At 49.8% G+C, this 12999-nt stretch overlaps 1 protein-coding gene across 6 annotated transcripts in view; it reads right to left on the minus strand.

Annotated features, from left to right (window-relative positions):
- LOC142887035 (BAR/IMD domain-containing adapter protein 2-like) overlaps positions 1-12999 on the minus strand; it is a 224197-nt gene that overhangs the window by 26070 nt on the left and 185128 nt on the right. For 5 of the 6 annotated variants that reach the window (XM_076024359.1, XM_076024362.1, XM_076024360.1 and 2 more), the window contains exon 3: positions 9141-9227. In XM_076024359.1, the coding sequence (XP_075880474.1) occupies positions 9141-9227 (87 nt within the window). The remainder of the gene's footprint in view (positions 1-9140; positions 9228-12999) is intronic. The other variant, XM_076024363.1, reaches the window with a different exon arrangement.

Consider the following 12999-nt stretch of genomic DNA (forward strand, 5'->3'; position numbering starts at 1 on the left):
CAGGTGAGCTCCGCTTGATCCGCACCTGCGGCGGAGCGCGAGCAGCCACACGCCTGCGAGCCCAAATCCACTGAGTCAGGGGGGGAGGAAAAAAACACAAAAACCAAAGACACACACACACACACACACACACACACACACACACACACACACACACACACACACACACACACACACACACACACACACACACACACACACACACACACACACACACACACACGGCTCCCCGATGTATGCAAGCATGACATCAGCTGGTGGAGCCGAATCGACTGCTTGTGTAACGGAGGCGATGCTACGCCCACACAGGTAGAGCGGAAAAAAGGGAGCACAATAACAAGAATGTGGGCTACACGGAGATGGGAATGAACTATATGAGGCAAAAATATATATAAATGGAAGTTTTCAACATTGAGAGAAGAAGAGAGATGGAGGGATGGAGGGAAGGAGGAGGATGGAGGTGGATGGAGAGAGAGACACTGAATCACTGCTGAAGGTCAGGCTGAATTCACTACGGGTTGTCATGGAAGCAGGATAATGCCGGGGTCGTTTCCATGGGAGAAGTTGTGAGACGACGGCCGGCGGCTGCAATAAAGTGCCGCCGCTTAAGAGAGCCGATAGAGCGCCAGCATCAGCAGTCCACAGGGGGCGCCAGGAAGTGGGGTCAGTCCCGCCTGGATGGCTGTGTGTCTGTGTGTGCGTGTGTGTGTGTGTGTGTGTGTGTGTGTGTGTGTAAACTAAGTAATAACTAAGTAATAAAGTAATTGTAAGTAATTGTACTGGTGATAAAAATAATGATCCATTATATATACACTCACTGGTCACTTTATTGGGACAGTCTACTGATACTGGCTAATCAAGTGAAGTCTATATACAAACACTATATACACACACACATACACACACACACATCCTGGTGCTTGTGACCAGCGGTTATTTGAGGCCCTGTTGCCTTCCTGTGGTCTCAAACTAGTCTGCCCATCCTGACCTCTGACCCCTGATATCAACAGGGCTTTTTCCATCTGTTGCTCAGTGGATTTTTTTTTCCTTTTTGAGCTGGTGGTTAAAATTTCAGTCAATCAGGAGCTCGTCAAACACTCAATTAAATCGCCTTCCTTCCCAATTCTAATGCTCGGCTGTGAACTTCAGCAAATCTCCTCAAAAATAACTCTTCAAGCATCCGCTGGGGATTCACCATCCTCTCAGATGCTACAAGCTGAGGCGTTGATTTCCTATTTGACCCCCTGTTCCTGTTCCTGTCTTCTTGTTCCATTTCCGCTCTGAGGGAAGGTTCTCTTCTTTGCCACTTCACGTTCCTCCTGTGTAGTGAAGCCTCGGAAGCTCGTAAACAGGTTTTCAGCCGCTACATGAATCAACGGCTGCTTATCTGCACGGATGCCGGAATCAGATGCACGTGCACGCCTGATGAGTTTGATGAAGCAGATTTTCACACCTGCACCCGCACTCATTCGATAAACAAGGGCCCCTTATGAGCACATTTTAATATCAGTCAGAAAACAGAAATCAAGGGGCTGAGAACTCGACGCACCTGGATGCAGCAGCAGAGGAAAAAAACAAAAAACAACTGAAAACAAAAGGCCTCCTGAAAGAAACTTAATTGCTACAGCCCAAAAATCCCTCCCTCATTACTAATCTGCTCTCCCTCGTTGCCCGTGGCGCCGGTTGAGAATTTATGGGGCTTAGGCAGATTTTGGGAATCTTCTGAAACACGTGAAGGGTGTAAAAAAGGAAGAAAGAAAGAAAGAAAGAAAGAAAGGCGGAACGGCTGTGATGTGAGAGGAATAGGGAGCGGGGACAGTTGGCCTCACTGAGGATTGTTTGAATGTGGATTCCTTTCAAAGATGCGTGGCGTGTATTTTATCTTCAGCAGAAAACTTTTCAGAGAATCAAGCAGATCGCAGAGTGAAAGAAGCCCGACATGAAAGAGGAACAGATTTGGTTTTAGGGCGAATTAGGCAGACGGGGGGAGAGCAACAGCTAGCAGCGAGGCAAACATGAGAAGCAAAAAAAAATCCCCCGAGACTGGCGGAGAATGTGATACCCCGACGTAGCAGAAAATGAAGTGTTGTCTAAGCCTCAACGGCAACGGTGCTTTTCCTCCCAAGCTTTGTAACAGGGCCTTTGGCACTTAAGTGGAGACGCCAAGGTAAGGAGAAGAAAAAGAAAGAGGGGAAAAAAGTGCCGAGTCATGCTGCTACCTGCGGAGGCTCAAGCATTTCAGGACAGCAGTGGAGTGGAAGGAAAAATCGTGCAGGTCATTCGATCCAATCCGGCATCGACATGAGCGTTCAAACATGGGAAGAGTTTGTGTTTTCCAGGAAAAAAAGAAAAACGACAACAACAACTGCAGGCATAGAGACATAATTAGAATTTTAAGTGGCGTTTGGGTAGGAACAAAAAAGGAAAAGCTACTGTGGAGAGTATTGGGGGCAATCGAGTTCAAGCCGAGTTCAAGTCTATGAACTTGCAAACAGTTCAGCGGCTCTTGCGTCATCATGATAGGGGAGAGAGAGAGACATTCTGCTTCTCGCGTATCAAAATCGTTTGCAGCCAAAAAAAACTGGATTTACCGTCATCATCATCATCATCATCATCATCATGGAAGCAACTGTGCCAACAGCCCGCCGTGTTGCCTTTAAAGGGTGAAGGGCGACGTGACGTAGAGGGCGAGTGGGTGTGGGGGGTGGTGGTGGTGGGGGTCCACTAACGGCTTCCCATCATGCAGCGCGGGCCTTGGAAATAGAGCAGGGGAAGGCAGGGAGCCCCTGGGATGGTGACACGGAGCTAAGAAAAGAGCTCGGCTGCTCTCATTTAAACAGGGGCAGGTAGTGGAGGAGGAGGAGTGGGAGGAGGAAGAGGGGCGGCGGAGTGGAAGTGCACGGACAGAAAAAAAAAAAGGAGGGGGAGACGTTTGTTTAGGGTGCGCTCGCCCGTGGCCGCCCATTGGAAAAAGCCTCGCTCCACTTGCAGGGAGCCACTGTAGGTACAAAATCTGTCCGGGCGACCAGATCTGTCCGGGGTCCGCAAGTTCTGCCGATATCAATGATGTGGCAAACTGTCATTGGCTAAGTGGTGTCTGTAAGGCTACGAGATCTGTCTGGGGGTCCGGCTACTGCTGACGACGTCACATAAGGCAACTCTATTAGGACAAACTACATCGTGGTCGAACAGAAGAAGAAGAACAAACAGAAGAACGAGCGTACGATGGATGGATGGATGCATATAATCATATTCTACCTACCTATCTATAATATACAGGTATAATATGTATAATATGATATCTATCTATCTATCTATCTATCTATCTATCTATCTATCTATTCGACTTTGTCCTAATAGAGTTGCCGTAAGACCCCAGACAGATTATTGTACCTACACCGCTTCAGCCTCCGGAACGGCCGCCGATATCTCTCTGATATTTCACACCTCAAGTCCCCGATCCATTAACCTAAAAAAGACAATTATGCTACATCAGTCTGCAGCCTCGTTTTACCCGCCAGAGACCTTCTTACATCAGGTAATTACTCGGTGAGCTATGGGTTTTTTATTCTACCCCCCACCCCCTCCCTCATCCCCAATCCACTGCGGTCGAATGCAGCCATTCAATCTGCTCCCCCCAACCCCCTCCTTTCCCCACCTCCACCGCTGACGCATGTAATTTCCCAAAAGGCAGGTCAGGTGTGCTGAATCATACATTTGTGTAATTAAAATGAATGGAGATGTTAGATTTCCTGCGAGCTCCTTCACGGTCCTGCTCGACTTCCTTTTAAACAGACTGAGGGGAGGGCGGAGCAACGGACTGGGGGAGCGGGAGGTGGGGGGAGGGAGGGGCAGAGGACAATAAGAAGAAGACTTAAACGCTAATGATAACAAACGTGGCAGTGGAACGCGCGGCTGGAGCTGCGGCTCTCCTCTCCTCTCCACTTCACTTCACTTCACCTGAGGACACTGGAAGCGTCGACTAACCTCGCCGGCGAGTCGTGACAGGCCCGCTGCCAGAACTCTCTACCAGCACGTCGTGCACTTCCAACCCTCGCGCGAGCAAACTGGGCTTTCCGTAGGCTTATGCTGAATAATCGCAACTGTGATGGATACTGGCTTCGTGCTCGATCATAGAGTCGAAACGCAAGTGTAGTCGCGAGGCACTCCGCTATTTGCATGCAGAGAACCAGCAAGAGTGGGGGACGTGGAGGGTTGAGGGCGGTGGTGGAGTTTGGAGCAGTGTTGTAGTCAAGACCGCACCAACTGAGACCAAGACATTAGCAAGACCAGAGAGTATCCAGATCGAGATAAAAGCAAGACATTTGATCAAAAATGCCCAGTCCGCCCAGTCCACCCAGTCCGAGACCGAGACCCTTCAGAAGTGGTCTTGAGACCAAGACAAATCTTGAGTACTTCAACACTAGTTTGAGTTGGCTCATGTTTTTCCTGCGTCTGTTTCTTCTCACTGGCTGCTTTGCTTGTGTCACTTGAGGACTTTTAAAACCCAACAGTTAAAACACTTTAATCTGTTGGCTTTAGAGCCCCGACAGATTTATCTAATACCTTGATCTTTACACCGTGTCTGAGGCAGTGCGCCTCTCTCAGATGCAGGTCCTCCTGAATCAGTTATAAGTTTGAGGAAGGAGGGACGGAAAAAACTAAATCAGACGTCGCTTGTTTGCATTTCCACAAAACCCTCCTATTGCTTTCGCTCAGTGACGTCCCCCTTGCCAAACAGTACCAGGGGTCATCTCGACGGAAATGTTTGCACGACGGGGGTCGACCCCCCTAAATTAAATGAGCGGCACTGCGGGCTTATATTTTCCATGCAGCTTCCGGCTGAAGACCTACTAAAACGTCTGTTTCGGCTTCAGGTTCGGTCATAAACAGCAGGGCTTTCAGGCCCCCGGGCGTTGCAAAACAAAACAAACATTTTGGATGAGAGGCCAACGGCGGCCGTTTCCCCACATCTCCCTAGAAGGCTCGGAAAAGCAGCGGACCTCACTTGGAGGAAGAGGGAAGACGAGAGGGAGGAGGAGGAAGACGGGAGACGGGGGGCAAAAAAAAATGGAGGGAGGGAGGGCAGAAGGCAGGTGCGTGCGTGCGCGTGCGTGCGTGGGCGGCAAAGTGACAGGCGATGATTAGCCCGACCAGAGGAGGACGTGTGGGCGGGAGTGAGTGGGAGTGGAGGGGCTGCAGCAGAGTGAGAGCAGAGACGACGCTCTCTTTAGGCAGAGATACACACAAGTGGCTTGAAAGAGCACTCGTACAGTATAAACACGCAGGGGGGGTTTAAGCATTTAAAAAAAAAAAAAAAAAAAAAAAAAAAAAAAAAAAAAGCACGCGCACACATACGTTCAGATGTAGCTTTCAAAGGCATAAACACGCGCGTGCTTGCAACGGTGGGAGTGGGGGGGTTGCGGGGGGGGGACACTCATATTACAGTTTGATTTGTGGGCAATAAAAATAGCAGCGGCGCAGTATTTCACAAGGTGATTTCCATCCTTGCTCTTAAAGGCAAGATGTTCCCACGTGTTTCTGTGCGGCAAATGGGGTGCATGTTTGTGTGTGTGTGTGTGTGTGTGTGTGTGTGTGTGTGTGTGTGTGTGTGTGTGTGTGATGATGGAGCGAGTGCAGCTGCTGATTCCGACGTGTGTAGGTGGCGCCGTTTGCGGCGCGTCTTTTAGCGAGCTTTCATGGAATTAGCGAGACGTCGGAGATGCGCGACAAGAGCTCGGAGTCACGTGCGTGCGCCCTCGGAAAGCGCAAGCGTGCAAAAAAAAAACAAAACAATAACACAGACATTGAATTTAAAGGAAATAAAAACATGTGGGAAATATTGTTTTCTGAAATTCCAGTTTGGCCCCGTCGCAAGTGATGCTGCTGCTGCTGCTGCTGCTGCTGCTGCTGCGGTGCCAGAAGGGACCAAAACAGTGCAACAGGTTTGAGCCAAGCCAGATTTTTATTGTGGACTCATCCGATTTGATCAGATTTTATAGCCTGCCACGTAACTTGAGGCAAGAAGAAAGCCAAACCCTAAAAAAAGTTATGTTTTTAATCCAATTTAAAAGATACAATTGGGTAAAATAGGCTCAATTGGGTCGATGATACAAAACAAGAAGCGATAAAAAAGTGGGGAATCAGGTTTGCGATGACGCATTCTTCAACAGATAATGTTGTCCTCTGCTTGTCCACAAATCAATGACGCACAACCTTTATTGTCCCTAAAGACCCTGCTGTTCCCTCCGCCATTTGTTTTGTCTGAGATCCAGGCAGCAATATCAGCCGAAAAATATGTGTTGGTTGAGAGGAAACACAAAGGAGCAGCGCTTGACACAACAGAGAGTGACGAGAAAGCTCGACGCCGCTAAATAAACATTAGGTCTCGACGTCTACACTTAAATCTCCATCAGCACGTAGTTAAGACGCCGCTGTAAACAGCCATTAGCACGTTCAGCTACAGCGGGACGGAAAACGTTCTGCGACACTTTTACCTGCATGGCAACAGCTCATGAGACTATAAAAATGACAGAATATGCAAAAGACTAAAAAGACACAGAGTGGCCAAACTAACAGCCACATGCATGACCCCACGCGATCTGTGTCACAGCCTCGGAGGACGGCCGTGTCCGTCCAGCCATTTCTGGCCCCACAAACAAGTGATATTTCTGCGTTCTGCCGCCGCCCAATAAACAGGAAACACATGGTTTGACAGGAGGTCAGGGCAGTGGAACCGACCCTCACGGGTGGGGACCTCAGAAAAGGAAAAAAAAAAAAAAGTCACGAGCAGGTGGCTGGAAAAAAAAAAACATCAATCATTTTCCTTGGAAAGAGCAGCGGTAGCAGCAGCAGGCAGGGTGGTGTCGGTGGGTGGGATTGGGGGGCTACTGGTGGCTCGTACTGGAGTTGCGCAACAATGGGAGGGTAGCGTTCGCTGGCCACATTGCAAACATCACAGCTGTGCAGCGTGTCTTCGCTCGTGTCCGTCGAGCTAAACCCAGATGTGAAACAGATGATGGCGAGACGGATGAGTCATCAGACGGATCCAGATGCCTGCAGAGCTTCCCCTCAGGTTCGGCTTTTGATGTGGAACTATGTGCGATGCGCTGCTGTGCTTTTTTTGTTTTTTTCAAATGAGGTCGTTCATATCCCAAATACGTCTGGTAACAAGTTTTACACGACTCCAAGTTGACACAACTTTTGGAACTCCTCAAAAATCTATCATGCTGAACTGCGTGTTTAAACAATTGTGCAAATCGGCCCTTTGTGATGTCACTGGGGGGCGGGGGGGGGGACAGGTCAGTGAAAACACTCCCAGTTCAGTGGAAGTTGTCTGGACACCCTGCAATTCAGACCCCAGCCCACTAGGTGGCACAATCATCAATTTGTGGTAATTAGATAAGGACTGGAGTCTTGATATAGACATGTGTCTTTGACTTTGGCCAATCGCAAAATGTCACAGCAGCTTAACGTCCAATATTTTTAAAAAAACCAGTGTTGAGAAAAAGTGAAGGAGAATTTAACAACTCGCTCGACAACTTTACGTTTCTTTTCGGTGCTCTTACGGAAGAGAAAAAAAGTTACACAATTCATGTACTCTGTGCTGGGTTTTCTAGTGTTCACACAGTAGCTGATTGAACACGTGGTCCACTGAACACGGCACAGGTGTCATGTACGGGACAACTTGGCCAGAGCTCAGAATCGATCCCGTCTCCGCCCTTGTCTGGCCATCTATAGAGTTTATTGGAAAACCCAATCAAAGAATCAACAAACAAGAACAAATTCAGGGTCACATTGAAGCACCAAGTTACAGCTGGCCATGTTTTTTGGGTTGTTTTTTTTTGGGAGCAAAGTGTAGCCGAGGACGGCATGGCCGCGCTCGCTCCACAGTGTGTAAACTTCACTATCAATGGGAAAAGCCGACAGAAGCCGAGAGACGCCGAGCGAAGGCGTGCGTCCTGAATAAAACATCCCGAGATCACTTTCATGTTCAATCCCCGTCGGCCGCAGCTGGAGAAACTCCAAAAAACTGGATCTCCGTCGCATCGGCAGCTGACGTCTTTACAGATCAAGCAGTCGGAACAGTGGAATCCATGCAGCCGTGGTGGAGGTGGAGGGTGGTGGTGGAGGTGGAGGGCGGTGGATAGCGGTGGTGGTGGTGGAGGGTGGAGGAGGTATCCTCTTCAAACAAGCGCTTGATTTTCCCCCGCAGCGGCCGACGCTGATCACCTAGGAAACACTTTACAGAGGGAACCGAGCACTGGCTCTCCAGCTGACCTCTAACGCTTGTGATGTATCTAGAGCACGCAACACACACACACACACACACACACACACACACACACACACACACACACACACACACACACACACACACACACACACACACACACACACACACACACACACACACACACACACACACACACACACAGTACTCGTTTGGATGCAACACCCCTTCTATGGATGCACAGCCCCACAAAATAACAAAATCAAATCAACCCTTCCGGACCGAAAACCCTGCATTTATCCAGGTTCGGGCACAGGGTGGATCCTGAAGGAGCGCCCCCTACAGGCTGCATTTTTGGTTTGACCTGGCCCAGGAATCAAACCCAGGACCTCCCAGTCTCGAGGGAGTGCACACTGTTGCAAAAGAGATGAACGTTCCTCCAGAACAAAAGCCCCAAATCACGCAGGAAATGCGTCCATCTGGCAAACAACAATCAGTCGTCGACAAAAAAGAAATGAAAGCGGCAAATCCGTCATCTGTCGGAATGGTTGTTGTTGTTGCTGTCAATGAATGCCGATCAGCTCCCACCTGGCTGTGCGCGCCGCAGACTGGGGGCAATCATCGTCGTTAACTTTTCCTTTGGCAGATGATGTTCCTCATTTTGAGGATGGGGGGGGGGGGTGCGGGGGGGGGGGGGGGGGGAGGAGTACTGGAGAGGAGGGCGGTGCAAATTGGAAAGTGATTTGCTATGCGACACAGTCTCATGCTACTGCTGCTTCTACTGCTGCTGCTGCTACTGCTGCTGCTTCTGCTGCTGCTGCTGCTGCTGCTGCTGCTGCAGCCTCTTCTCGGGTTTAGATTATAGATTACAATGGAATAAGTGAGTAAACCAGTCAAAAAGACTTACCCAAATCTTTGGATCCTTGACTCTCACTGGCCAGTTCGCCCATTCTGACCAGGGCGTCGAAGTATCCTTTGGCTGCAAATGTCACATCTGGAATTAGAGAAAGAAAAAATGTATATGTTTAGGTCGAGGCTGTTCATATCAAATGTATGGTTTCTATAGGTTTTAAACTTTGTTCTAAACTTGTAATAATTTCCTTCTTTCCGCAGTAATTCCTCCATCATGCACATGTCTGAATTACTTTGGAGCATTTCTCAACTCCACTTATTGATAAAAAAAAGAAAAAGAAATTGTCATCGTCATCATGGGAGGTGTAGTTTATGGTCAATGTTCATTTAAAAATACAGCACAGACTTTAATTTTAACTTCTCACGGGCTTCATAAATTGACAGGGTAGATCAGTTTTGACCTGCAGGCCTGGAGTTAGTGGCTCAGAGAGTGTGTGTGTGTGTGTGTGTGTGTGCGTGTGTGTGTGTGCGCACGCCCGAGTGTCTATGTGCATGTCTGCCAAGGACCAGCTATTAAATTAGCTTTGTGCGAACCAAACACACTCATCTGCAACTTGGCCACCGACGCCCGAAACTCGAGCCTTTCCTCCGACTGCAGTTCCTCCCTCCCCCCCGCCTCCTCTCACAGTGAGACACAGCTGATGTTCCTGTGTAATTGCCCAACATCATCTTGCTGGCACTCGGCACGCTTGATTGCCAAAAGAGGAAATTATTCTCTGACAAATGATCTCTGCCTGATGAGGAAGTCACACACGCACACGCACACACACACACACACACGCACACGCACAGCGACACGGCATAAACTGTTTTGTCATTTTGTTTTGTTTCTGGATTTGTGTGAAAATGATTGGCTTACTCTGAGTGCTTACTATCAACCCCGGGGCGCGTGTGTGCAATAAGTTTAATGTTTAGAGAGTTGAATCCCCCCGTGGAGAATTGGAGTTTTTGCTCATCCTAAAACACTTAAAAGAACAAATAATTTTGCATTTCTGATATGATTCTGAACCCAATGAGTCTTTGTCTTGCAAATGTTTGATTCTTTTTCCTCAATTTCATGCCAAGACGAGGTCGAAGTTGGGACTAATTTACAGTCAATCTATAATTCTTTTTAAACATCTCATCCGTGCAGAACAGAGTAGAATTAAAAATAACTTTGTTTATAACTGTTTAAAATAGCAAAGCGGTGGTGCAGTTGTACTTGAGAGGTCTCGTTTATAGAAAGGGAAGTAAAAGGAACTGTTTTTTCCATTGCCCTTAAAACAAGTCATCACATCTGCCCGGAAAAACTCATCATCAACCATAACGTGGGCAGAGAAATGCTCAGTACGCAGTGAGTCTGAGAACTAGTTTTGGTGGTTGACTCAAATCAGCGACCTGCCTTCATTTTTTATTTCTTTTCCCAGAATAAGGAGGAAGAATGCTCCAGTTTCCCGGATCGATAACCCGCCGCCGCCGCAGTCACTCTTCGTCCATCTGCCTCCTCGCAGGCTGACACAAAAAAAAAAGTCTCAGGGGACAAAGTTGACTTGGAGTTATTTTTGCCTGACCTGCCGTCAGCCCGTCTCGGCTAAATAATGGCTGCACGCTGCTGGAGGTGAGTTCGGCGGCAGCGGCGGTGACAGATGGGCCCCGCGCCTGCAGACAGCCGCCAGGTGAGCGACACATTAGCAACAATGGCCCGGCCGAGGACGGCTAATTTCAACAGACAGCTGCGGCGCCGGAGGACGTGGAGGAGGAGGAGGCCTGACAGGATGCAGGCCTCGCAGTGCTCCTCCGAGCAGGAGCGACAGACGCTAACGCTAATTCCAATTACAGCTGAGTCAGACCAAGACTTCCCGCCTCGCACCTGAAAGCCCCTCCCCCTTTTTGCCACTCTCTGAAAGTTGCCGCTGCCTTGGCGTGCGATACCGTGGAAAAGCAGACTTGGTGATGGACTTGATGTGGGACTGGAAGGAGACGGTGGGGTCCAGGATGACGCCCAACTTGCGGACCTCAAGAGGCCGGTCTAATGGAACAGCCATCAACAGTGATGAGGAGGTCTCCAACCTCGCAGTGCAGTGGTAACAAAATTTAGGACTTTGAGAGAAGCTGTGAGGAAGTTGGAGTCTTTGCAGGTCGTGTAGAAGAGGGACTACAACAAAGGTATCAATCCGATACCAACTGATACTTACCTTAGTACCGATACTGGCAATATTTAGATCGATACGGCCGGCCCTACCCTCAAGCAGCTGACACTTTCTTTTCTGACTGTAGCAGCCGTAGCGTCGCGCGCACGTCTGCGTGCGTGTGAGCACCAGCTCCCCCGGCTTTGCTGAGTCGATAAGCTGGATCTGTACAGATACTTTGCATGTGTCTAATGAAATGTGTGGTGAGGGGGCTCACGGAGACAGACGGAGCGGATTAGCGGATCTCTGATTGCAGAGCGGGCAGACAATGGGTAGGGGAGGGGCTCCTCTGGGGAGCGGCTGATCCGTCACTCATCCTCCGCCTCTCGAGTCAGTTGGAGCGGGGGGTGTGGAGGGGGGGGGGAGGATATCGCGTCCACGCATCCTCATCACTTCCCGCCGCTACCTGCGGCACGCGGGGCGCATGTGTGACAAGTCTGCTTTGGCAGGCAGTCGCAGTCACGCGCTCGGGCGCATCTGTTGTGCCTGCACGCGGCAAACGCTGTGAGATTTAGCAACTGGCTGCCGGGTCGGGGGGAGAGAAAAAAAAAAAAAAAAACAGAGCGAGTCCGCGTAAAGATCCAAATGTGCATCCGGCTCCGCCTGCCCTGGTGACGGCGCTCGTGAGGGTGAATCATTTCAGCGGTTCCGCCATATGGAGGGAAGGACGTGCTGGCGCCCCCTGCCTCTGCACCGCAGAGCCTCTTAGTCCCTGCAGAGTGAAGGCCAATTCTGCAAAGTGGGTCTTTAAATGGCTGGATGAGCCCCAATCAGTCTGTCTCCTACCTACAGCGAGGGTGGGGATTAGCTATTGTATGTGTCAGGGGAGCAGAGCAGAAGGTGGGGTGGGGTGGGGTGGGGTTAGGAGCCCCTAACCCACATCCTGGATTAGCTGGGTGAAGGAAGGACTTGGCTCGTGCTGAGGTCCAGGACGTTTCTGAGGGAAAGTTCCGGGTCCACCACTGAAAAAAATGCCCCCCCCCGGCGTACCCATAGATGTACTATAATAACTGGCTACCGGACTGGCAATGTGGTGGCGCCGATTTTTCCCAGTGGCCACTCGAGGTACTGCAGCAAAAAAAATCCAAAGGGTCCAAAAAGCATTTTTCCCATAGACAGCAACACAAAAACGCCTTTAAAACGGCTGATAAGACGACTGTGACCTGAAACGCCCATTAAGGCGCAAGTCAAAAACTTTTGCGCCGCATGCGCTGGGTGAGCAACTTCATTGAAATGACTGGGCCGCCATCTTGGACTCTGGGGGTTCAAGTGGCTGTTGTTGAGTTTCCTATGAGCGTTTCTTTCCATGCACGTTGTCTGTGAGATGTTGAACGCAGCACGTGGAGGAGGAAATAACCCCCCCCCCCCCTCCCAGCTGGACCTCATCTTCTGCCACGACACCTTTCAAGCCTCCCCGGCACAGATGTCGTGTCACCGTGACTCAGTCGACCTCGGAGGGGCCGCGCGTGTGAACGCAAGCATCACCATTTTGTCACCTGGACTTTAACCTGCCGCTCGCCAGCCCACCCACCCACTATCTAGTCTGGCTAATCCGTCAAGACACAGGGGGGGAGACTAAGAAGCATTATCTTCTCCAAACAGTCGGATCTAATCATCTGTGATACAACCGTGCAGCTGCACAGTGAAAATGCGTTGACCATCTGAGGAAGATCTGCTCATTGTGAC

Source organism: Nelusetta ayraudi, unplaced genomic scaffold, assembly GCF_046127955.1.
Source record: "Nelusetta ayraudi isolate G7.1 ecotype Tasmania unplaced genomic scaffold, CSIRO-AGI_Nayr_v1 ptg000016l, whole genome shotgun sequence".
NCBI classification, from domain to species: Eukaryota; Metazoa; Chordata; class Actinopteri; order Tetraodontiformes; family Monacanthidae; genus Nelusetta; species Nelusetta ayraudi.